The sequence below is a fragment of the Colobus angolensis genome, unplaced genomic scaffold (assembly GCF_000951035.1).
Source record: "Colobus angolensis palliatus isolate OR3802 unplaced genomic scaffold, Cang.pa_1.0 Scaffold639, whole genome shotgun sequence".
Classification (NCBI taxonomy): domain Eukaryota; kingdom Metazoa; phylum Chordata; class Mammalia; order Primates; family Cercopithecidae; genus Colobus; species Colobus angolensis.
In genome coordinates, this window is record NW_012120032.1 from 1,040,296 (window position 1) to 1,066,705 (window position 26,410).

The window sequence follows — 26,410 nt, forward strand, 5'->3', positions numbered from 1 at the left end:
TGGCGCCTGGCCCCCAGGCTTTAGGCTTTCCCCAGCCTGAAGGAAGGGCTTCAAAAGGGAGCCATCCCTTTCTTCCTTGGAGCCTGTCTGCCTTCTACTGCTTTCTCTGGTGCCCAGGCTGTTCATGAAGAAGGTACAGGCAGGCCAGTGCCGAGCTTCTCTCAGTCCCCACTGGGTCTCCCTCTTGTGCTTATCAGAGCCCAAAGTACAGAGGTGTCTGAGACAGCAGAGGTCTGGTATGGCAGTGCTGCCCCAAGCGTGCACACACCCGACTGGGCTGTGACAGCACCAGGGCTCAGCCGCAATCTGCCCCAAGATCAGAGCGGTGCCGAGAGCGGGGAGAGGCCAGGCAGTTGGAGCAGACACCTTCAAGACCGATGAGGCACGAAGGGGGATACTTTCTGGGTCCCCAAGACTGTAGAGATGCCCAGGTCTTCAGCCACGGCTTAGCTGACTGCATCTGGACCCGGGAGGGCGGGACTTCCGCCTGTTTCCGGTCCCCAGGAAACATAGCACAAGGAAGCCCAGGTCTGCAGCTGTGACTTGGGTGACTTCAGCAGTGCCCAGGAGAGCAGGCAGGAGGCCTGCTCCCAGTCTCCAAGAGCACAGGGAGGCCGGGGTCTGCAGCCATGGCTTGGACAGCTGCAGTTGCACCCGGGGAGCTCCTGCCCTGCCACCTTGGTAGCAGTGGGTTTCCCACTTGTTCCTGGCTTCCCCTGGCTCTGTGGAGAATGCAGCCCCGACTGTGCCTCCCCGTGGCAGCCTGCGTCTTGGCAGTGGCTGCTCCAGATGGCCTGCCATTGCCGTCACTTACATTTGGATTTGGATCACTTTTAGCATCACTGGTATCTTTTCAGTTCAATAGGAAACCTTAATTCATTGAAAAATTCTGTAACATTGCTGCTCAAAGGACAAGTGCGGATTCAGAACCCTGCACTTCCCAGGAGCCTTCTAGGTGCAGGTGCAAATCATCCACCTCTTCTTCCAGAACACAAAGGGATAGTAAGGGGAGGTAGCTTTTACTCAAAGAGCAAATGGTACTATGGTGTCCTTCTCCAAGGAAAGTCAGTCCAAGTTCATTTGCTTCATATTATTAGTGTATTAGTCTGCTGTCATGAGCAAATGACACAGACTGGGTGGCTTAAACAACATAAATTCATATTCTCACAGTTCTAGAGGCTAAAAGTTCGTAATCAGAGTGTCCGAAAATAGCTTCTAGTGAGGGTTCTCTTCCTGGCTTGTAGATGGCCACCTTCTCTGACTGCTGCATCCTTACGTGACTTTTTATTTGTTTATGAGTAATGAGAGAGAGAACTCTGTTGTCTCTTCCTCCTCTTGTAAGAACAACAGACCTATCAGTTTAGAGACCCACCCATGTGCCCTCATTTAACTCTAATTATTACCACAAAGGCTCTCTCTTCAAATACAGTCACATTGGGTTTAGGGCTTCAATATATGAATTTTGTGGAGGACACAGTTCAATCAGTAACAATTAGTATTAGTGCTCTGATGCATTTGAGCCTATGATGGTCTCCATATCATAAGGAAATAAAATTTGTACCATAGTGAATTCACATTACATTCACAAAATCTTTAATAAGTCTTAAAAAGGAAAGAGTCCCAAATCTACTTAATAAAAGTAAATTATCACTTAAGGAAATTTTCCAAAGGCAATTAAGTGATTATATCATAATTATAAATTATTAGTTTTGTTAACAACAATAGGTTGACCTTGATTTGGTTTTGATTAATTATTCAATCATCACATAGCTCTCAACCTGACTTTTCTTATCCACAAATTTGAGATTCTATTTTCTTTCCTGCTCAGCATGCTATGATCAAAAAAGACACCAAATATAAAAATGCCTTATGTAAAGCACTACAACATAATATATCATTTACCATAGAAGGTGAATGTATATTTGGTGGCATTTATATACTTATATGCACATATTTTATGTTATGTGCATACTTTGTGTTTCATAGCCTTCAAAACTTTCTTTGAAGTGGAACAATTTCCACCAGTAAGCAGCCTTATGTGGATTTATCTAATTAGAGTTAATAACAGTCATAGCTCCTTAGTGAGGAAATTTGGACTTTTATTTAGGACACAGGTATCTGACCAACACTCAGCCAGTCAGCTACTCAAATATTAAGTTTAATTTATTAAAAAATATTTTTAATGGAATCATCTATTAAAGCTGGATGACTAATTATACCACCTGACTCTGTGTAAGTACTACAAAACTTAGTAGTGCCATTCTGAACTTTTATGGAGAATCAAAAGAGCATTGACACTATAGAAACCTAGAGTTGAAATGGAATCCCGGCTTCTGAAATACATCTAATCCATACAAGATAGTTATTTCTTCTAGTCTTTTTTTTTTTTTTTTTTTTTTTTTTTTTTTTGAGACAGAGTCTCGCTCTGTTGCTCAGGCTGGAGTGCAGTGGTGCGATCTTGGCTCACTGCAAGCTCTGTCTCCCAGGTTCACGCCAGTCTCCTGTCTCAGCCTCCCGAGTAGCTGGGACTACAGGCACCTGCCACCATGCCTGGCTAATTTTTGTATTTTTGGTAGAGACGGGGTTTCACCATGTTAACCAGGATCGTCTCCATCTCCTGACTTCGTGATCCGCCCGCCTTGGCCTCCCAAAGTGCTGGGATTACAGGCGTGAGCCACCGCGCCCGGCCATTTCTTCTATTCTTAAAACCTCTTAGAGAGGTTAATTTACAACCTATGACACCTACCATCCATATTTAAAAGGTTTTGTGAGAAAAGCCTCATCCATTCCAATTTTTACAGACAGTTTCCTATTACCATGAGCAAATTTAAGATAGGAAAGAACTGCTGAAGATAGGTACTTGTAGATAATAATAATAATTGTAGTAGCTTGGTATTCAATTTAATAATTTATTTTTACTGACTTTTGGGGGCTTTCCTACTTTTTGTTGTAAACAACTCTGTTTTGTACAATGCCCTTTTGCCACAACCTGTTGTACAAAGATTCTCACTCAAATTATGATCCTACCCTCTGGCCAGCTCTAATTATTTCTAAGTTCTTCTCTCTCTTTTCCATACAAAAGAAGTTCTATCTTATTACTATTCACTTGATTGAGAATGGGGTTTTGAGTAAATCAGACAAATTGATTGATTATAACAAGCTATCTAGTATGTTATTTCCTCACAGATTACCATGTAAGTGTCAACAGATTGGCTCACAGTCAAGTATCTGTGTGATCAGAAGAATTTCAGCTCTACTGTTCTTTTTATGAAAGCCCTGGGGACAAGTGGCTCTTATCACAGATGTCTATTGTAATTATACCAGTAATCCAATTTAATAATTAAAATGTGAAAAGTAAATTTCTAGCAATAAGAAGAGAGCACATCTTTATAAGAGTTTTTTAGAAGAAAAAATTATCTTAGACTTATATTTAATAAGAAATGAGATTGCATTTTTATCATTTTCTCCATTTATCAGATCAGAAAACTGGGGCTTGGAAGGTTAAGTAATTTACCCAAGGTCTCTACTAGAAAGTGACAGAGCCGTGACATGGATCCTTGTCTGTGCAGCTCCAAAACTTGCACTCTAAACTCCCGCGCTATATCTGCGGCCCTTTTAGCGAAGTCGTATATACTAAAGCTAAAAGTCAGAAAATCTTGTGTAATAAAGAGCCTTGAATGATAACCTACAGAGTTTGTGCTGAATTCTAAAAGAGTCTTTAAAGGATTTAAGACAAAAATAAGAGTCATATTTTTAAAACTTTAGTTTTATAACATATTGTAGGAGGAAGAAAATCAAGACATCGATGTAAACAGTCAGGGAGCTGTGCAAAGACTTTGCTCTCCATTCTTTGCATGTGTTAGATCAGCCCAGATAATTTTGAAATTTAGTTGTCAGAAAGGAAATTAATACCTCTTCATATGGGTCAGGTGCAGTGGTTCACACCTGTAATCCCAGTATATTGCGAGGCTGAGGCAGGTGGATCGCTTGATCCCAGGAGTTCCAGACCAGCTTGGTCAGCATGGCAAAACCCCATCTCTACAAAAAAATACAGAAAATAGCTGTGTGTGGTGGTGCATGCCTGTAGTCCCAGCTACTCAGGAGGCTGAGGTGGAAGAATCACCTGAGCCCTTTAGGCTGAGGCTACGGTGAGCCAAGATTGGTGTCACTGTACTCCAGCTTGGGTGACAGAGTGACACTGTCTCAAAACACACAAACAAACAAACAAACAAGACTTCATATGGAAACAGGCTGGGTCTCTATCAGACAACATGTTTTAACAATATTTAGCTTTTGATATCAAGTCAACCAAAGATTAAATCATTTTCATTTAATTGCAGAGAGTATACATTTATTGTTTTATCAGGTATAATGTATCATCTTCAATGTTGATTTTTCATATGTTAATCTATTTGTAAGGGAATACATCTTTTCTATTTTGGCTGAGCTTCATATCATAAATGGATGAAAGGACATTCTATTTTCTACCATCAAAACCCTTTTTGCACATTTTATGTTTTAAGAAAAGTAGAAATTATATAGCTAAATAGCCATCTTTCCTCTATAAAGACTTCTTATATAGGACTACTTCTTCTATAAAGGACTTCTTCTATAAAGGACTATTGTGTTCTCATAGTTTTTCAGGGTATAATTTTCAGGAAGCCAAAACATGAATTTAATATAAATGTGTAGTGAGCAAGTGACAAAAATTGACTTAACTCATTAGTGAGGGATCCAGCAGAATTATAAAGCTGGTCTAAAAGAGAATAAGAAAGACTGTTATGGATAGAAAGTGAATTAAAGACAGAATGCTGAGAGAAAATTAAATAGATGTAAAGTTGGTTGATGTTCTACAATGCAATAAAACTACAACGTTTGTGTTATCTTTTCTACTAGATAAAATAATTTGTATTGCTTCTGAACAACAAAATTTACTCTTTTTTAAAAAACTAGTTTAACATTTAATCTCATGGAGTCTCAGCCAAATAAAAAAAAGAGTAAGTAAAAGAAACAATGCATTCTTCCAGAGAATTAAATAATCTTTGAAAGAGTCTATTAGACAATGCTCCATTATATGTTTGAGATAACATGAAGTTATCCATTTGTTTTAGTTTCAAGTGTGAGATAATTTTTCCTAACCACCTCTACCCTATAATAAAAACACTACTTAGGTTAACACTATATGTCAGCAATTGGTATGCATTATTTCATTTCGTTCTCAGAATTAATATCAATTAACATAAGACTGTCTCTGAAACTTGTTATTTTGTTACAAAAAGTTTTTATGAGAAAAACTTGAATGAGAGTTTGACTATTTTGAAGGTTATTGCTCTACATAGCCAAATTCATTTCTGAAAAATGATATGCCAATTTTTAATATTTATGCAGAGTAGTATACTATGCTCATCGTATTGACACTATTGAGCCTCATCATTTTAAAAAGTAGTCACTTTGGTAGAGGTAAAACAAAATCTTGTTTCAATTTAACTATACAGTATCTAGTTACTAGTGAAGGTTACTTTAAAAACATTATTAGTACATATATGGTGTATATATTTATGGGGTACATGAGATATTTTGATACAAACATACAGTGCGTAATAATCACCTCAGGGTACATGAGGTTTTCATTCCTTCAGGCATTCATTATTTGTGTTCCAAACATTTTAAATTTACTTCTAAATTGAAGTTATTATTCTAAAATATTCTAAAATATACAACATTATTCTAATGTCTATACAGTCATTATTCTAAAATATACAACAAATTGTTGCTGATTGTAGTCAATTTTTAAAAACATGTTTTCAACTGGACATGGTGGAGCATACCTGTAGTACTAGCTACTTAGATGGGAGAGACAAAAGCATTGCCTGAGTTCAGGAGTTTGAGACTGTAGTGTGCAACAATTGTGTCTGTGAATAGCCACTGTTCTCTAGCCTGGGCCACACAGGAAGATCCTAACTCAAAAAAATAAAAAAATTAAAAATTAAAAAAACACAGTGGTTTTGTTACTTTCTTTTAGGATTGTTTTTGCTCATTTTTCTATTAAGGCATTAGTATTCATGTTTTTTTATTCCTTTCCACTTCTACTATCTGAGAGACATTAACCCTTTATGCTTTTTCTTTCAGCTCTATTAAGGTATAATTGTCAAATAAAAATGGTATGTATTTAGTGAGTACAAACCTTTTTATGTATAATTCTTATACATCAAAGAGCTTGCCATGAAAAGTATTAATAGGGCATTTTATGTGAGGATTAATGACACTTAAATGAAACTCATTTGTGATAACCTGAAACTCAAAGTAAGATTATGCTAGTAAAGACACAGTATCGTTTCCTCATTCCCCATTAAAACTCTTTTATTGAAAAATAGAATACACATATGTATATAAAATGTTAATAAGCGTGGAGAACCGAAACTAAAGGAAGCATAGAGATATTTGTAAATGTGAAATTATTTGCAAATTGACTGCAACAATTATATTAATAAGTAAACAGTATAGCTTTAAGGGATTATATTTTGAACAACTTAGAATAACTAGGTAAACTTCCATAATAGTTTAAATCATTTCTTGTGAGGTGCTAGTAAAACAAAATCAAAACCAAAACAGAAATACACCCAAGATTAGGTAACTTATGTTGCATCAGAAGTGCATATATACACAGTATGTAATATATATAAAACACACACACACATATATACACTTATGTTTACAAAGATGAAGATGTGCATACAGATGTTTATACATGTATATATGTGTACATTTATACATACATATACACAGAACATGTCATTACTACTTTTGGTGCCTTGATTTTCTCTGGAATCACTGACCATATCAAATTAAGATGGGTATGTATTTTTTAATTATCCTAACTCCCAGGGATATAAAAAGGTAACTAAACTGTAACATTAGCTATTGTAATGTTTCTCACTTCATAACGATTTGGATGTATATATGGATATATGATTTTTTATATAAAATTATAAATAAATATAAATAATAAAATAGTATATGACACATGTGTATATGTACATACAGAAACATGAAATAGAGATGAATAGAGAAAGATTATGATAATAAATAATGAAAAACATGATTTATCTGAGCACTGCATAAATCAGTGTGTATCAGAATCATGGAAGCCCTTGAGATCACTTTTTTGTTTGGTGTTGTTGGGGGAAGGGGATAAACTCCTAAAGTAAGCGTGAGCCATTCATATTCTTTGCCAAGGCTCAGAAGGAACTCACAAGTTTGTTGACTTTCTTTTCCCTCCCTCCCTCATCATCTGCCTGAGAAGCCTGGGAAGGCTGGTGGGGTGGAGGGTGGTGGGGTGATTTCAGGGGGGCAAAATCCCAGTAAAACACGTCCGTGAGAAAGCTCTCCTGGCCCTTGACCCTAAACAGCACTTTCCCATAGTGCCAGGTACCTGGTGGGAGCTGCGCTGGGCTTCCTGCAGGCCCCTGAACTCTCCCAGCTCCATTCCCCTGCCCTGCTTCTGGGTTGGAGCTCTCCTGGGACCAGGGGAAACCCTCCCTCCCTTAGACTTCCCTTCACATTTCGAGTTCCAGCAGATTCCCTAGGTGTGTCTTCTTTACTCGTTGAGGGCAGGAGCAGTTTGCTTTTCCTCTGAAATTCCCAGGGCTCTAAAGTCCCAGTGAATGTCAAACATGGGGTAGGGGTCAACATAAACTCCTTGGAAGTCAAACACTAAACTCCAGCTGGTTCCTAGACCAAACTGTGATGCATCAGCCCTGGAGGCCTGTGGTCCTTCAGGTCTTTCAACTTTTGCAAGATGAACTTGAGAGTGTGGAGGAGGGACCTGGAAGAAGCTCTTAAGACCTTGAGTTCAGGGACTTAAAATTCTAAATTGTCTGTGAGTCCACCTTGATCTGGTTTCCAGCTTCGCTCTCCCTAATATATTTTAAAGTCCTGACACCCTGGCAGGGGATTTGGGGGTCGAATGCGTTGGCAAACAGAGTTCTCGGCTCTCCCTCATGCTTGCCATGATGAGATGACTTTTCACAGACTGGAACTGAGCAGGAGTTGGGGGATATTTACTTTTAATCCTTTTATGTGCTTTCAGTACACCTTGTGTGGTTGGGTGTGGAAAGCGGGGGATGGGGGTTTCCAGATCGAGTGAAATTCCCATTCCATTGGTATTACCATGCCTGTGGGGTTGGCAGTTCTTTAAGTTTAGCTAGTCTGCAAATAACTACAGAACATAATAGAGTCCTCCTCCCTTCCTCTCTCTCTCTTTCTTTTTTTTTTTTCTTTTCCTGCTTCCAAACGCCTTCTTCGAAGCTGAAGCCGGGCAGGTCTCCAAAGGTGCAGCAGCCACAACAATCCCGCAGTTCAAAGTTAAGCAGCAGTTGCACAACTTCCAGCAACTTTCTCAGCCGGCTACTAATGAGCTGAAAGCCAGGAACATTCGAGGAGAAGAGAAAGCTTCCAGCCCTCCTGCCTTTACCGTGGAAATCCAGACACCCCCACCCCTACCCCCAGATCGCTTTAAGATAATTTCTTTATTCATTTGCCCGACAGACCATGGCTCCCTTTGGAAGAAACTTGCTAAAGACTCGGCATAAAAACAGGTAAAGCAAAGCGTGTGTGTGTGTGTGTGTGTGTGTGTGTGTGTCTGGTATGTGTAGTCTGGACCCTACCTGTGAAAGCATGTGTTTTGTGGTTGTTAGATTCTGATAAAAAAGGCTTTGTGGGGACAAAGCCCTAGCCTAAAGAGTTAGGCTAGTATGAATACCTAGATAGTAAGGATATTCACCCAGTATTGATGATGGCATTTACCAGCTCAAGGATCGCAGAGGATAAAGAGTGATTACTTTTGACTCCTTTCTCCCCTTTTGACCAGTCCTGGCTCCACAATTAGCAAGACAAACAGTTTCTCTTTTTGTTGCCCTGGACATTTGAGGGTAGTAGAATAAAAAGTGTCGTTTTGTTTCAAACAGAGCTTTAGAATATTATAGAAAGAGTTAAAACTTTGATAAAGATATAACTAAAATTTATAGTCACTAAATAGGATGAAAAGTAAATCTGCTGATATAATTCAGAAACAATGCTTTGGCTCCCCTGAGAGCGGGGCATTCCTGAAAGCTGGAATGTTCCCAAAGTGAAAATACTCTGGAGAGAAACTCTGTGTGAACTGATTCTTTCAAAAATCTTTGAGAATTTTAGGAAGTTTTAAGCACTAAAGAAGGATTCAAGCAGCTATCCTCTCTAATCCTTATTATTACTATTTTACTTTGATTTGTTTTGATATTTCAAGCTTGAAATGCCCGTAGTATAAATAAGTTACTTAAAACACACATACACACACATATTTTCCTAGGGACAGTATGTCTATTTTAGTCTTGTTAAATATTTTATTTACACATCAAATGTTACGTTTTCATGCCAAAAACTTGAGAATAAATTTAGACATGGGCTATATTTTTTAAGATATATTTATTTTGGCATAGGGACTTGTCCACCACTTTTCTCTCAATCATGCCTGTTTGTACTTGTCATAATTTGCTCAGTACAGATTTAAAAGGATACAATTACATGGTAGGAAATGATATAATTATTTTAAAGTGTCTACATGACGATACGGAGTAATACAACTTTAAAGTAAATTTCCATACTTTATTTTGTGCACACATGTCTACTTTGAAAATCCTGTTTTTAACTCATTCCAAATGTATTCATGATTTAGTTGACAAAATTTCCTTTAGAAATTAAATGGCCTTGATAAATACTGTAAAAGTTTCTAAGTAAGCTTTATTTTCTAATAATTTGACAATATTTCACAAATATGGCATTTATGATAATTGCAGATAATGAAACTGTATATTAAAATAAAGTGGTGTGAGTATTTAAAATTTGTGTTTTGATGGTGACAATGTATTTTAAAATATTGTAGAATATTCCAGAAAAGCCTCCCCCAAGCCAAAAATAAAAATGTTCTGGTTTCTAAATGATATTTTTGTAGTATTATTTTGGCATTTGTTTAAATGTCATCAAAATATACAAAAATACTCTGGAAAACTTTATGGTTTCATAAATCAAGTTGTGTTTCTGGCATACTATCCCTGTAGTCAGGGCTTTCTGTTTGTTTGTTTGAGGTTTTTTTGTTTTGCTTTAGCAATTTGAGATTTCTGTCATTGGTATGCCAAATACAGGACAATAAAACTTTGCATGCGCCCCTGAGTTTCCCTCAGGGAAGTGCATTCTTCAATTTCATTACATCAGTTCTGCCACTCTACTATCTACTTTATCTATAAAACTAGCTTTCTTTCGAGGAGGTGAGTATACAAACATTTTTAAAAAGTTTTCTATGCAAAATTATGAAAAGGTGAAAATAAACATAAAAAATAGAGAGTTTAATAGTGTTTCAAGTTTCTCAGAAAATGGAATGGCTCCCGAAGATGATGCTTTGTTATAAACGCAAGTGTTTTGGAAAAGGTGGCAATAGTAAGGATATGCGTAAGCTTCTCTAATGAAAGTGTTTCCCTCTACAGATTTGTATTTTTCAATCCTTAAGAAAGATTGAAACCTCAGCAGTGGTCTAGGACACAAAAATATGGGTATTTCAAATTAAGCAGTAAATAAATTACAGAGTGTATTGAAATAGAATTAATATTTGTTTTGGTATTTAGTAATGCTATATATACGGGGTCTTTGGTTTTGTTTTTTCACCTTAGCAGAGGTGAGACCACAGGTGAAAATTACTTGAAAGATTAAGTTAGCTCATTTTGTTTACAGTTTTCATAATGATTTGAATAACCACACTCTAAAGCACAGAAACAAAATATCTTTTCTTCAATGATGAGTGATTTATCCTTTCATGGAAAATGTGATTTATGATAAGATAGTTATCTGATAAGAGTCACTATATTCTTCAAATACAGACATAAAATTTCTTGTATAATATAAAGTAAGAATTTGGATAACAAATACATTTATATGCCTTATGATATATGACAGGCAACAATAACAAAAAACTACTTGAGCATAATTGCATCTTTATCAGCAGGAAAATATATGTACTGTTAGAAGGAACACTGGAGATTAAAGGTCATAAAATTTTGAGAAAGTCTGCTTACAGAATTTTTCTGCATGCTATTCTCTGCCTCTCTTTTCACTTTTGGTCACTCTTGGAGTGATACTTAATCACCCAGAATTGAACCTCATGAGATAGTACTATAAATGTTCTTATAATAAATGGATAGTTGAGAGCTTTAGAGACAAACAGGATGCAATTAAAACTTCAAAGTATGAGGCAATACAAAATTTTAGAAAATACAAACCATAAAGCTTGGAGAAGGTGGGGCCATGTCTGTCTAGACACCATTGTGTTTTCATGTCCAGGACGGCACCTGCCATGTGGCAGAACTACAGTACAATTATCAATTTTGTAAATTGAATTATAATTTGTACTCAAACTATAAATATACTAATTATTGTATTCTCTATTCATCATGTGACACTAGCTGGTATTACACAAAAGTGAATACTTTTTAAAGAGTTAGTTGATACTTAATGTAATTCAAAACCTAAAGAGACACATAGTTATACGGATTTTGAAACCAAGCAAATTTGATCATACTAGATAATTTTTTCCCAAATTTAAAGATTATTTAGTTCAACAATTTAGGAAATACTATTCAGGAAATTTGAGAATAATAGATGCCTAAATAAAAAGCCTAAAAAGTTTGTATGCCCAAATATAATCAGGCTTTTCATTTCAAACTTTCATATAGAGACATGGAACCAATCTAAAATTTTTTCTGTTTACAATGAAAGTTAATCTTTTAAATTTTTCTAAGTGTGATAATGTTTAATTGGAAGACTTCAGTTTTAAGAGAATCTGTTGATTTTAGGAGATGAATTATTTACTTTGATTCCAGAAAAACAGAATATTCTCTGACTGAATTCCAAAGATTCTTGACACATATCTTCTTCATCAGACTTTTTGTTCAACATGAAGAATACAGATGTTTGAGAGTATAGATATATTTCAACAAGCTGTTCAAGTTCTGAAAGTGTTTTCTAAAAGTCGCTAGGGAGCCAATGTTCCTCACATAAAAGCTAAAGAAGTAAATAATGAAACACCAATCCATTTGAGATTCATGTGGACATTCAGCAACTGGATTTAGATTATTAACCTATTTACCATTCACATAGATTCCATTTGTGAATGTGATTGTCTTTACATTAGATTATGTTTTCAAGGTAAAGATTGTTTTAATGTTAATGTGTCTAAATAACAATCAGAAATTTTGTAAAATTTCAGATAACTAGAATGTTATTATAAAGCTTTTTCGGAACACTTGGTTGTAAGGTATGATTTTGTAGTGCTTTAATTAATAAAGTTTGGAGACAGAGAATTGGTTGGTACTCTCACCAAACCTTGCTGGAAGTACAACATTGCCTTAACGAAATAGTGTCTAATGTATTTTTCAAAATAGGAAATGAGAATAGTTTGCATAGGTGATTTATAAGATAAAAAATAATGAATATAAAAATGTTGAGTCCAGTTTAAAGGGCATTTAAAATTATTTTGAAATACTATTTAGTTTTGTCTTCATTTTCCCTTAATTTCATCTCAAGGGTTTCCTTCGACTTTCACAAAACGTACTGATGTATGAATATCCACTACAGGCTATGGCAGACATACTTGTAATATCAACCTAAAATTAAAAGACTCTAAAAAATTTGCTTGTCCTGAATTTATGAGCATAAAATATTATAGCTTTATTATTTTATAATTGATACATAAAATTTGCATTCCAGGTTGCTTTTTAATCAATTAGAACATATTTAGCCAAAAGTTCTTAAAGCCAAGTACATTATATTGTCCCTAGAAGTAAATCATTCAATGATTGCTTCATCAGAAGAAAGAATTAAGTTTTGTGGTTAGGGTAAAAGTTGCTGACAAGAAGGATGTCTTCTGTCTGTAATTAGAAGTATGGTAATTTGTGTATTCTGCAGAGTGGGAAATTATTATGCACTATTTTGTTTATCCTTCCAATCAAGATTCAAAATGTTCCCAAAATTGTATGGAGAAGTGCCAGATATTTGAGTATATAAATCTTCACAGTTCTCAGGAGTTCCTGAAAGTGATTTCCCCTGATTATATCTGGTAACTCAAGTAGTTATTAGTTGGCAGTGGATAGCTCATTAGGAACAATGACTGGAATGCTTTATCCCTAGCAAAAATATCCTGAGAGCTGTGGCAAGAGTGAAATTGAGCTCTAGGTTAAACCTGAATTGTTTCTCAAGAAAAACTAAGCCAGCTTTGTACTATATAAAATATATTATATACAGTATCAGTGCCTGGACACATGTCAAGGTGAGAAGTACTTAAATCAATTTTTAGAGAAAAGTTTTAAAAAGTTTGAAGCTGTCTAATAATTTAATTTAGAGAATATATTTATTGGCTGTATAACTCAGAAAGTTTTGATGTTATGTTATTGTCATGTAGTTCCAGGAGATCTGATGATAACCCTGAATAATTCACAAATGTGTGGCTCTATTCTTTTGATATTAGTTCTGAAAACGAAATAAGGTTGAAGTAGGGGTATGTGTTTACTTCTTGCAGGTGTATATGAATACCAGTCCTTGACAAGGAATCTCTTTGCCTCTTACATATCAGCTTTCTAAAATGAAACCTCATGATATCTGCACCAGGTATATGTCAGAGGAAAAAGTTCAGCTTACTTCTGCATTATAATGACTTTAATATATGGTTGCTTAATTAATTTCTTGACATCCAAACGCAACATTGGCAAAACACAACACTGATTTCTTAAGTGCTAATTCTTTACTATTTTTAATAGATTGTGATTCCATGCTCGTGGAGTCTGTTATAGTACTACATCTTCTAGAGAAAGTTTGTGTATTTGTTGGATAAAATTGAAAGCAATTACTAATATAAATGATCATACAAGTACAAAGTATTTATGAGAATGGAGTAGAGCCTTGCGAAGATGTTTAGCACTGGCAGTAATAAGATATTTCAAGTATAAGAATGAGCAATGTAAATTAAATCTGCTGAAAAAAAAGGAAAATTATGCTCAGAAGTTTATATCTTCAGACTAGAATGCACCCTGCTTTTATAAATAAAGTGATTTAAGCATTTTGTTAAAAAAAAAATCATTGAGTATAGGTCCAATCAGAGCAGGGATCTTACTTGTATTTTTCCTTCCTAGATAGCCAGAGACTAAGTGCTCAAAATATATTTGTTGATTGAATAAAGACATTCAACATATACTCTCAAAATACAGCTGGTCAGTAGTGTATTTATGTTAAGTGGATACGTGGGTACCTTAAAAAATGAATACATTAATGTAGGGTTGACCTCTCATCTTCCCTGCTCCTATGCTCAGCTCCTGGTTTTCAAGTGGTAAAGGGCCATATCTAATAAATCGATGAAATGAGACTTTACCAGATGTTTGGTAGAAAAACAAATCAAGGAGCATGGTCATTTGTTCTTTAGGGATGCTCTTACCTCCCCTCATCCCCCTAGAGCACAGCCAGGTAGGCATATGAGTGAAGTTGGGTGGGTGAGACTGAATGGCTTCTAAAGACCTCACTGTTGAATATGGAGCATATCTCCTCCTTATTTGAGATAGTTTAGCAACACAGTTATAGGAATGTTCTGAGTGGCTGCCTTTTAATTTTATTTCTTTAGGACAGGTAAACTGTGTTTAGTACTGTACCAGGCATGCAAAGACACAACCCCATTCCTAAGAGATTAAACTACTAATTGAGAAAACAGCATTATAGTAAAACAGCTCATGCAAGAACTTTTTAAAAATCACTCTTCCATGGAAAACTATCTTTGACAGGGTAGACAAAATCATAATCTTTGTAATACAATTAAGAAAATTGGAGTATAATCTCTTGGAGGTGATGAAGGCTATTCCTCTGTAGAGTAGGTGCTCAATAAATGTTAATTAACTCTATGTAGAAATATTTAAGAAAGGAGTAAATGGAGGTAAAGGAAAATAAAATGAACATCATCGTAATTAGCTAGCATTTATTAAACTCCCACAGGCAACAGGCTTGAACAAGAGAAGGGAATGCAATAAGATTTAGAAAAATATGTAGGAGGGGGCTGAATCACACAGGGCTAAGATTGACTCACATGTGATAATTAAAAGAGAAGAATCCAAGAAGTGGGCAATAATATGGTCAGTTTGGCAATAATCCATAACCTTAGTTGAGTTGATGGAAAACAATATTTTACAATTACAATAAAAGTGTTTAAAATAATTTCATTTATTTATATAACATTGTCAGGTTGCAAGTCAATGGCAGTTGACTTCTGTTTATTCTAATCATCACATTAAATTGGTCGGTTTATCAGATCTTGAAATTGAATAACTCTACCATTTTATGAGTCTTTTAAATTTTATTTCCATTGATGCAGATAGTGGTCCAGCTTCAGCAAATTTTCAGGCTCATTAATTATGGTGTATGATTGGTAGAAGCTTTGTGTCGGAGGCCTATTGATATGCCCTCTGGTGCATGTTTATTGTTCTCAACCAATGGTTGGGACGTTTTGTAACCACCTCATATATCTTTAGTTACTCTTAATGTTCCTTATTTATTCTGATCTTTTTCAATCCCACTGGAATCCCTGAAATTATGCTTAACTGTGGTAATTTAGCATTCAGTAGAAGAGCATCTGTTTTGACAAAACACAGTCTTCCACAGTAAAGCCTAAAAGGATACCTATTTCAGCTCTGCACATAAGACCTTGTGTTTGCCTGGAAGATAAGAGAGATGCTATCAGTAAACCATGGAACTTTTTATGGAGTAGACATGTAATAACTACCTTCTCATATGGAGAAGAATTGTACATGATTAGTAAAAACATTTAAAAGGCCATAGTAAAATGCTGAGGTTTCGTCTTTGTTAATAGTGCAGGAAACTAGGCACATTACAGAGGTAGACCACAAAACATTCAACTTTATTCCTTGACTGCCTGTTCTTCCAGCAGTGAAAGTCAAGGAATTTATTCCTAGAACTATAACTAATAGCCATGAGACTTAGACTAAGTTACTGTTTTAACAATGTTAAGCATTTTTTGTGGTTCTACTTTTAATTAGGAGGACTTGCTATAATAACAATTTAGAAGATTCAGTAAAACGGTTGACTCTGGAATGTAGTGTTTTACGGAATACGCTCATAATATTTTATTTTTCATTTTTGTGGACACATAGTAAGTGTATATATATATTTATGTGATACATGAGATATTTTGATGCAAGCATACAATGCATAATAATCACATCAGGGTAAATGAGGTATCTGCCACCTGAAATATTTATCCTTGTGTTACAATCTGATTACACTCTTTTAGTTATTTTTAAATGTACAATTTAATTATTACTGCTACAACCACACTCTTGTGCTATTAGATACTAGAAAATTTATTTTATCCTTTCAGAAAAAATATACATGATGTTCTAAGTAGATCACAAATCTCACTCTGTCAGACTTGTGACCTACTTAAATACACACACACACACACACATATTTATATTGAGTTATATTGTGAAATATTAATGATAAATCAGGTATGGATTATGTTTTTAAGGAGCTTGCTGATTAACAAGACACAGAAGCCATATGTAAACAATTGAAATACAAAGCAAGCATTTTAAAGTGTCATAATAAAATCCACATGTTGAATAATAAATATTTATTTACCTTGTAGTATGTGCCATATATTTTTCTAGATGCTAAGGATAAAGTAGTGAGAAAGATAAGCAAGGCTTTTCCTCTGATCAAATGTGTAATGCAGTGGTAGACAGATAGACAATGCAAGAACAATACGTGAATTAGACATTTGAGATAGTAATTACTGTTATAAGGAAAAAATAGAGTCGTGTAGTGGAGAGTGGAGAGTGGTCTGGGAAGAGTTGGCTTGTTAGTTAAGACTGTAATGAACCAAAGAAATCAGGCATGTCAGGTTTGTGGTAGAAGACTGTTTCAGCCAGGTTGAACTGAAAGTATAAAGTCACTAAGACAGAATATGGTTTGGAGCTGTGGAAAACATGAAGGAAGACCCGTTAGTGAGGGGCTTAACTAGTAGGGAAAGTAGTTGAAGACCTAGATGGAGTGTGATTATTTAGATATTTGTGGATCATAAGGGATGTTGATTGTACTTTAAATGCAAGGGAAATCCACTGAAGGGTGTTAACCGGGGGGAATTATATAATCTTATTTACATTTTTCAAAAGGTCAACTTGGCTAGTATGTAGAGAGGTAATTGTAGTAGGACAAAGAGTGAAAGCAGGGAATCTTGTTGCAGTGACATTACAGTAGTACAGGCAAAAGGTGATGACTAGTGTAATGATAGTAGAGAAGGAATGTAGGTGACAAAATGGATACAGTTTGGAAGGAGAACTTAAATGTCTACTGAGTGAGGGAAGATGGAAAATGAGGGATGACTCTGAGGGTTTTAACAGGGATGATTCTGAAGACATTTGTCAAAGAGCAGATGTTGGGAAGAATGTGTGGAAAATTAATGATTCTTCTCCAGCCTTGCTAAGTTTCAGATTAGTTAAATATACAAAGTAGAGGTATTCAGTAAGATATTAGGGCCTGAAACTCAGGACTGACATATAGATAGAGTGGTATGTTAGGTGACAAGGAGAAACAACCTCTGTAGGTTTTACAAAACAGCGTCTATCCCGGCATCTAAATGAGAGGGAAAGTTAGAATATAACAAGTTGGAAAGAAGAATATTGTAGGTAAAGGAGAAAGAGGAGGAAATGTAAAATATTTATCATAATAGTATCAGTGAGTTTGTGAATGGTCAAACAGATTATTTTACTTTTAAATTTAATTTAATTTTTCCTTAGATTGTGGTGGGAACCACTGAAGGGCTATGAGCAAGAAAATGATATGATCATTATGTCACATAAATATTAAACTTGAAGAAATATATTTTAAAATATTGGAAGGAATGGAGAAAGAATACGAGTGGGCCAGGTATGGGAGAGTTGAAGGACTTTCTTAAACAGAAAGAGAAAAACGATTTAAGAGTCACCATGGAGGCAGAATTTATAGGAATTCAAAATTCAATGCATAGGACCAGTATCAGGATGGAAGAAAAGAACCATTGATGACTAGATTTTGGTTCTGAGTAACTGGAGATACATGTGTGTCATCATAAAGAACAGAAAATATGACAGAGATAGGTTTTGGGAGAGAAGAACATCGGGGTGAAGAGTGAAGAAAATTAAGGTATGATTTTAATGTTTCCAAATATTCCACCTGTAAACACCTGGTGTTTGGATACACTGCACCTGAGACAGGACTGTGAAAGCAGCCTTTCATCCAACCTACTCTTGTCCCTCCTGACATCCACATGGGGCTGATTAATAGAGAATAGCACAATGCACCTGGAGTGGGGCTTTCAAGGCAAAACACAAACTGGTTTCCCAGTCAGGGCTGTCAGGTTGACTAATCTTACATGAATCACAGTCAGGCCACATGAAGCAGTCACCCTTTTAATGATCCTTTAATCATTACCTTTGGTTGAAATTACTTTCAAACATAGCCATTATTTCCAATGGACTGTAAGGGTGTGTGTGTGTGTGTGTGTGTGTATGTATGTGTGTAAAGATCACATGATTTTTACCTTTTTATCTCTTGGAGAATGGTACAGAGAAAATTTGTGTAGATATTGAAGTTCAATAAATATTTTATTATTTAAATAAATACAGTGTAGATTTTTGGGGCAGCCAAATTATCTAGGACAGGAGCTGTCAAACTTTTTGTGTAAAAAAACATAATAAATATTTTATATTTTCCCAGACATAGTGTCTCCATCTCAACTACTCTGTCCTTGTAGTATGAAAACAGCTATAGACAATACATAATGAAATCGATGTGACTGTGTTCCAATAAAACTTTTATTTACAAAAACAGGTGGTGGGGCAGTTATAACCATGAGGCCCTTAGTTTTCAGACACTCGATCTAGATTATTGATTGAGAAATTCCCTTTATATATCTCCCTACAACGCACCTTTCTCATCTCCACCCCACTCCCAAGTTTAATACCTACTGTATTAGGCATTTAGTCGAAAGTGAGACTTAGTCCAGGACTTGACTGGCAAACTAGCAAAAAAGGAAGCATTATCTAAAGTACAAAGTGCTGCTACTAAGTGCATATTACATTTTGTAGAAGTATCAGCATGGTGAAACCTCGTCTCTACTAAAAATACAAAAATTAATCAGGCATGGTGGCATGCGCCTGTAATCCCAGCTACCAGGGAGGCCGAGGCAGGAGACTCACTTGAACCTGGGAGGTAAAGGTTGCCGTGAGCCGAGATCACACCACTGCACTCCAGCCTCGTCGACAGAATGACACTTCCTATCATAAATAAATAAATAAATAAATAAATAAGCACACGTTTCCATTTGAGTTTGTGGGAGTGAGGTTATTCAGAGAAGGTCAGAGAACTTTCCTGAAAGCAACACTTAACACTTAAAGCAGAGTAAGAGTTAGATGGAGAAGGGATCCAAGGATGTTTCAGGATAAGGCAACAGGTTATGGAAAAGCTCAAAGTCAAAATAAAAGCATAGCAGATGCGGTCCATTCCAGTCTAGCAATCAATAATGTGATACGTGTAACAGCAGATTGTTCTCATAGTAGACTTGTCAGAGATCAGCAAGAAGTAAGGAATGGCTAACTCAATGTGTATATTAATTAATGCTTGACTATGAGTTAGAGGAGTCAGATTATGGAAGGAATCCTAGGAGCAGACAAGAAATAGAAAGTGGGATAAAGGGAGACAGAGACAGGTTTAAAATGCAAGACTCAGAAACAATTTAAAGATTTCAATCAAAAAAATTTAAAAAACCTAGATTTGCAGTTTAAAAATGACAGTCTGGTGAGATTATGGGGCACAAATGTGAAGGGGAAAGATTTTATAATAACAGAATGTACAATATCTTACTACAGTAATATATAGTAAAAGAGTTGTCTGAATTGTGGTAGTGATGAATATGAGGGCAGATATTTGGGCTATTTAACAGAAAAGATAAACAGTGATTGGTTGTTAAAGAGGAGAGAGGCAAAAGAAAGAGTTTAGGAAAACTCATTTTTCAAGCTGGGTAGACAGATAGGGAACACTATTAATAATTGCATTCAGTAGGATGGGAACTCAGGTAATGGAATAGTTTGATATTTGCAGGAAGAGTATGATGAATTAGTTTTCATGGGTCAAATTTGAGGTACATGTCAGTTATGAAAATGAAAATATCAAGATGCAAAAAAAAAAAAAGAAGCTGACAATATAGGTCTAGAGCTCAAGGTCACAATAGTTAGGTTTGAGAACCATCATCATACAACTGGTTTACACACTGCAACTATTATTGCAGTCACACACAAGAATGTGTTTAGTGAGACAAGAAATGAGTCACAGTTGAAAACCTAGGGGATGCCAACTGTATCAGTTATCACTTACTGCATAATAAAACACTCTCCAAATTAGTGGCTGAAAGAACAATTTATTATTTTCCATAATTCTGTGGGTCAGCAGGACTGGTTCTTCTGCTGGCTTCACCTGGGCTCTCTCATGAGCAGCTGATTGGCTAAGGGCTCAGTTCAGGTAGAGCAACTTGATTTTGATGGCTTGCCTCTTTTCTCTCCATGTAATCTTTGAACTCAGGCTTTTTTCATCAAATAGCAGTCTCAGGACTGCATTCCTAAAAGAAGTAAGCAGAGGCTACAAGGCTTCTTGAAGCCTGAACTCCAGAACTTGCAAACATGGTTTTTGTTACATTCCATTGGTCATAGCAAGTTCTAAGGTCTATTTAAGGGGTGAAGAAATAGATAGCTTCTCTTAAGGGGAAGAACTGCCAAGTATTTGTGGCCATGCTAATCTTAACTTGCATGACATCCACATCTATTGACTATGTGGAAGGAGCAACGTTCATGTGGGATATGGGAAGAAGCAGCTGGAAAAGTAAAGGAAGACCTATGTGAGAATGGCATCGTAACAGTCAAGGAGAGGAGAGTTGCAAAAATGGAAGGAGAAGGTCACAACGTATTATGTTACAAAGAGGTCTGCAAGCTACAGTTCTGCAAGTGGCTATTGGGTGTGGCAGTTAGGAGATTTCTGATAACCCTAAGAAGACATGTGTCTGCTGAGGATGAGTGGAGGCAGTAGACATTTTGTGGTGGGTTGAGGAGTTTCTGGAAAGTGATGTACTAGAGAGAATAATGATGGATTGCTATTTGGTGTGTGAAGGAAAGATGGTGGAGGGAAATATGTGGTCAATCAAAGGTTCTTTTAATATGACAAGATAGTAGAAAGAACCAGAGAAAAAGGTAGAAGATAAAAAGAGTTTACGAAGGGTTAAATTATAAAGCAAAGTCCTAGAAGAAGTGGAGATGGTAAAATTCAAAGCATATTAAAGAGTTAAAACCTAGGGAAGAAAAATAAACACACAATACTTTTGATATAGATGATTCGTGTTTTTCTCTTATCAATAATGTTCTCAAGTATAATATCTCTCCTTTTCCTTAACAAAATAGAATGGCAGGCCCTGATATACTCTCATTTCTACAAGTTAATAGTTTTCTTTTCTCTTCAAGAAATTTATTTGTGATTAATGTAAATAGTTGATTATTCAGATGAAGCTTCCAGTTGGAAGTTATTTTATTGCAGTTCATTACAGGGTATATTCAGAAAATGAAAGTCTGGGATAATGGGGCTCACCTCATGTTTTCAGCTATCCAGCTGGATAACTGAAATTCTTTCATATGACTTATCCCCTTCAAGTTTACCAGCTTATCTCGGAATACATTTAGAGGGGAAGAGCAGGTGGTTGCACATAAATACAAGCTCGAAATCATTATCATTAGGAAATATCTTGCATTAAGAAGGCAAAGCCAATATGGATTCAGCTGTCAAAAGAAAATCTCGTACTAATAGCTGAAATAACAATAGTTATCAGTAAACAAAACATTAAGGGTAGGTGACTTTCCTTTTAATAAGCACTTATTTTTTGTTGCGAAATATTTCTTTACAAAATACCAAACAGTAAGGGCACTTTAGCAACCTCGCAGGTGCAGGTAATACTGGGAAGTGAACACTCGAATTTTCAACAAGATTAAATATTTTCTCACCATTTCATCTGGTAAATACCACATGTTAAATATTTGCAAATTGATTATAATCAATTTCCGGAATCTGAACTGTGAGTTCAGTTTACTTAACCCCAAGTGGCTTCCAATACACATTCTTTACACATTCTCTTCCCTTTTCTCTGTACATGGGAATTATGTTGTATGGCTACCCTGCCATTATGGAATGTCTAGGGTTTTTCTTATCCCGCATGTCTGGTTTATAATAATACTTCCTAGAAAATTAAAGTGGCATTAGTAGAGCACAGAACTAATAAATACAAATATACACACACACTCGTATATACACAAACATATTTATCAAATTTTAATTTTCAAGATAATTTTTTCTTTTGTTTTTATTAAGTGATGACTGTCCTAAGTTTTCATAGAGTCATTAATTTTCTGAAAGACTCCAATTTTCAAACTATTTTTAAAAAATGTTAATGGTTTGAGTTTGGAGGAAACTATTTTCATAACACTAATTTTCATGCTTTATCTGTCAAAACAGTGATTCAAATTTCCTTAGCAACCTAAGAAAAGAGCTGTATTATTTATGAGTTCTGTATTTATCTCTCCCTAGGATTGCAGCTGTATGATCCAAAAACAAATGTTACTTCAGAAGACATTTGCCACATACTGGGTAAAATTAAGCAGAGTTAGTTGTGGGCCAGAGCTTCCTATTTCATGTGTAGCATATTTGCTTTACCTAAACTGCCTTCAGTTTTTCTGAGGTGATTATTTTTTAAGTGTAGGAAATAGCCAGACAAACTTAGAATTTATTGGTCAATGTAGCTTTTTTTTTCCTTTTTCTTTTCCTTTTCTTTCTTTTCTTTCTTTTTTTTTGTCACCAGACTGGAGTGCAGTGGCACCATCTTGGCTCACGCAATCTCTGCCTCCAGGGTTCAGGCCATTCTCCTGTCTCAGCCTCCGGAGTAGTTGGGACTACAGGCACCCGACACCACACCTGGCTAATTTTTGTATTTTTAGTAGAGACGGAGTTTCACCAAGTTGGCCAGGATGGTCTGGATCTCTTGACCTCGTGATCTGCCCACCTTGCCCTCCCAAAGTGCTGGGATTGCAGGCATAAGCCACGGCGCTGGGCCTCAGTGTAGCTTTTAAAGGCTGAACAAGTGGGGGAACATTGAAACTTACTAAAAATAAATTGAACAATTCTCTAAAACTTAAAGAAGACAGTCAAAGGTCTCCTAGACTGACATTCAATACGTATTCCTGAAAAAAATTTTAATGTTTTATGTAAGAGATCCCATCGGCATTTTAATACAATTTTACACAGTCATACATTATTTACATGAGGGAAATATTATTTAATTTATTGTTAGCAAATACAGGTGGCTTCTGAGGAAAAAAGAGGACATTTTTCATTTTATATGGTAAAAAAATAGTTTAATTTGTGCATTACAGACGTTTCATGTAAACCTTAAATATTGTGAAATGTGCCAAGGTCAAATACATTTAGAAAGTACTGTATACAGAAATCATTTTCCTTTTCTTGGGGTTTTATGATATAATATCATCATATTAAATGCTCTCAGAATTCCTAAAGAAATCTATTTCACTGTGTTTATCCAGGGGTTGGCAAACTTTCAGTAAAAGACTAATAGTAAATATTTTAAGGTTTGTGAACCATAAGATCATTCTCTGTCACATACTCAACTTCGTCATTGCAGCATGAAAACAGTCATATATAATATGTAAACAAATGAGCATGGCTGTGTTTCAATAAAACTTTATGGACACTGAAATCTGAATCGTATAATTGTCATGTCTAAGCTGGTTATTTTCCTTTTGATTTTTAAAATCATGAAAAAATGTAAAACACATTCTTAGAGCATGAACCATACAAAAACTGGTGGTGGCCTGCATGTGATCAAAGGGCTATAGTTTGCCAACACTATGGTAGCCAAATAATTTCCAAATTTATTTGAACATCAAAACATTGACTTATCACCTATTTATTGACTAATGAACAAGTCTAAAGAAAACTAGAAAAATAACTGAACCAAGCGAAGACATTTTAGCTTTGTATGTTTAAATATCTAGACAAGGTACTAATATTTACAAATATAAACTTGGCATTCTGCCGGTCTTCATATAACCACATTATTGTTGTCTTCTTTTTTTTGTTTTTTTTTCTAAAGCAGATAGAGAACTAGTCATTATAAATGCTGACTATGTATCAGTCACTGGCTTAGGAACTTCACATATGTTGTGTAATTTAATATTTATCACAAACTTGTGATTTGGATGTGTTTTGTAGATGAGAAAATTGAAGCTTAGATGTGCATAATGATCTGTCTGTACTTATTGATGCACTCATCCATAAAATGGGTGTAATTTTAGTACATCTTCATTGGTTTGGGAAATGGATTAAATAGGTTTAAACATATAAAGCACTTACAGCACAGCACATACTAAATGTTCACTAAATATTGGTATTCTTTATTAGAAAATAATTAAATATTAATTATCTCCAGGTGCAGGAATGAATAAGTCATTTTAAATTTTCTTATTTAAAATCTGTATTTTGCTAATTTTTATGATAAACATTAAAGCGGCCAGGAACCATGGCTCATGCCTGTAATCCCAGCACCTTGGGAGGTCAAGATATGAGGATCACTTAAGTTTGAGACCAGCTCCAGCAACATAGTGAGACCCTGTCTCAAAAAAAAAAAAAAAAAAAAAGGCTCAAGGCAGTAAAAAAAAATTGCCTAGTATGTGAAAAAGCCAATAATCAAACATACATGCATTTAATTCCTTCCAAGTTACTCATATTGTTTTGGAGGTTTATAATACCATGAAGAAACTTTGTTTAATCCAGTTTTAAAAATATTTTTAGAAATTTGAATTGAACTGGCAATTCAATATTTTATTCAGGTGTTCACCACAGAAATTACAATATAATTTTATATTTCCTTTTTTTTTTCCATGAAGCTCCTCCTCCTGGGTTCATACCATTCTCCTACCTCAGCCTCCAGAGTAGCTGGCACTACAGGCGCACACCACCATGCCCAGCTAATTTTTGTATTTTTAGTAGAGACAGGGTTTCACCATGTTGGCCAGGATGGTCTCGATTTCTTGACCTCGTGATCCTCCCGCCTAGGTATCCCAAAGTGCTGGGATTACAGGCTGAGCCACCGTGCCCAGTCAATTTTATAGTTCCTTTTTAAACTGATTTAAAAAATTAGGAGTCTGTGTATGATAAGCCATCTGATTTCAAGAAAATCCATTATTGAATATTGCATTGATAGATAAGCTTGTATATTGATAATACATTGATGTAGTTGATAAATAAATATGTATTGTCTTGTGTTTTTATGATACCACAAAGCATATTTTTTCAATAAGCTCAAATCTAACTCAGATATTGTATTTTGTTTTCAGAAAAAAAAAACTTACTAAAACATATTGATTATTAGATTTACTAGAGAGCTCATCAGTGGTCTGACTCAATTCTAATTCATTTATCTAAACTTATTTTACTCCACTTATTAGCTGAGGGTAGCATTGAACAAACAATCTCTTGTACCTCAGTTTTCTAATCTGTAACATGGGTTTGATAATACAACCTATTTGATATGGTTGTAATGAAAACTGAATTTGTATGCATAAAGCATTTACAACAATTGCTGACATTTACTAAGCATACAATAAATATGAGTTATTATTAGCCAATGTATCTTTTACCTATCCTCAACTGTTCTTTAGTTATCTTACCATTTTTTTAAGTAGCTGTTCCTCAGCTACCAGGCCCACATTAATCATGTTAAGGCAAGGCACAATTTGAATAGGTCCCCTTTACAGACAAGATCTAAATTACCACCTTCGTACCACATTAAATCTCTTGAAGCTCTTTCTACAAAGGGTTACGGAAGTTGTGAATGAATTGAAGGTATTGAGAACAACTTCTATGCCTTTTTTATTATTTATTAAAGACTACTTAACTTTATTACTGCCTTTCTTCTCTGAAATTGTATAGTACATTTGTACAGAGCATATCTTATGATTTCTAGTAGTGCTTAGTGTGGTCTTGAATTTAAAAAATCTATTTCTCTAAACATATATTTTTTTCTTTCCAGCTATATGACAATATTCTGAATATAAAGATCATTTTATCTTCCATTTCTCTTACATCCTTAACACCAAATCATATTTGTTAAAACTGAAGTTCCATTAACAAATACATATTGAAACAAATTATAATAATTTATATACCATAGCTTAAAATGAACAGT

At 35.3% G+C, this 26,410-nt stretch overlaps 1 protein-coding gene across 1 annotated transcript in view; it reads left to right on the top strand.

Moving 5' to 3' along the window:
- The first annotated feature begins 8,172 nt into the window (after positions 1-8,172).
- Positions 8,173-26,410, top strand: part of RASSF9 (Ras association (RalGDS/AF-6) domain family (N-terminal) member 9) — a 32,551-nt gene continuing 14,313 nt past the window's right edge. The window contains exon 1 of the mRNA XM_011963960.1: positions 8,173-8,597. Coding sequence (XP_011819350.1) covers positions 8,551-8,597 — 47 coding nt within the window. The 5' untranslated portion in view covers positions 8,173-8,550. The remainder of the gene's footprint in view (positions 8,598-26,410) is intronic.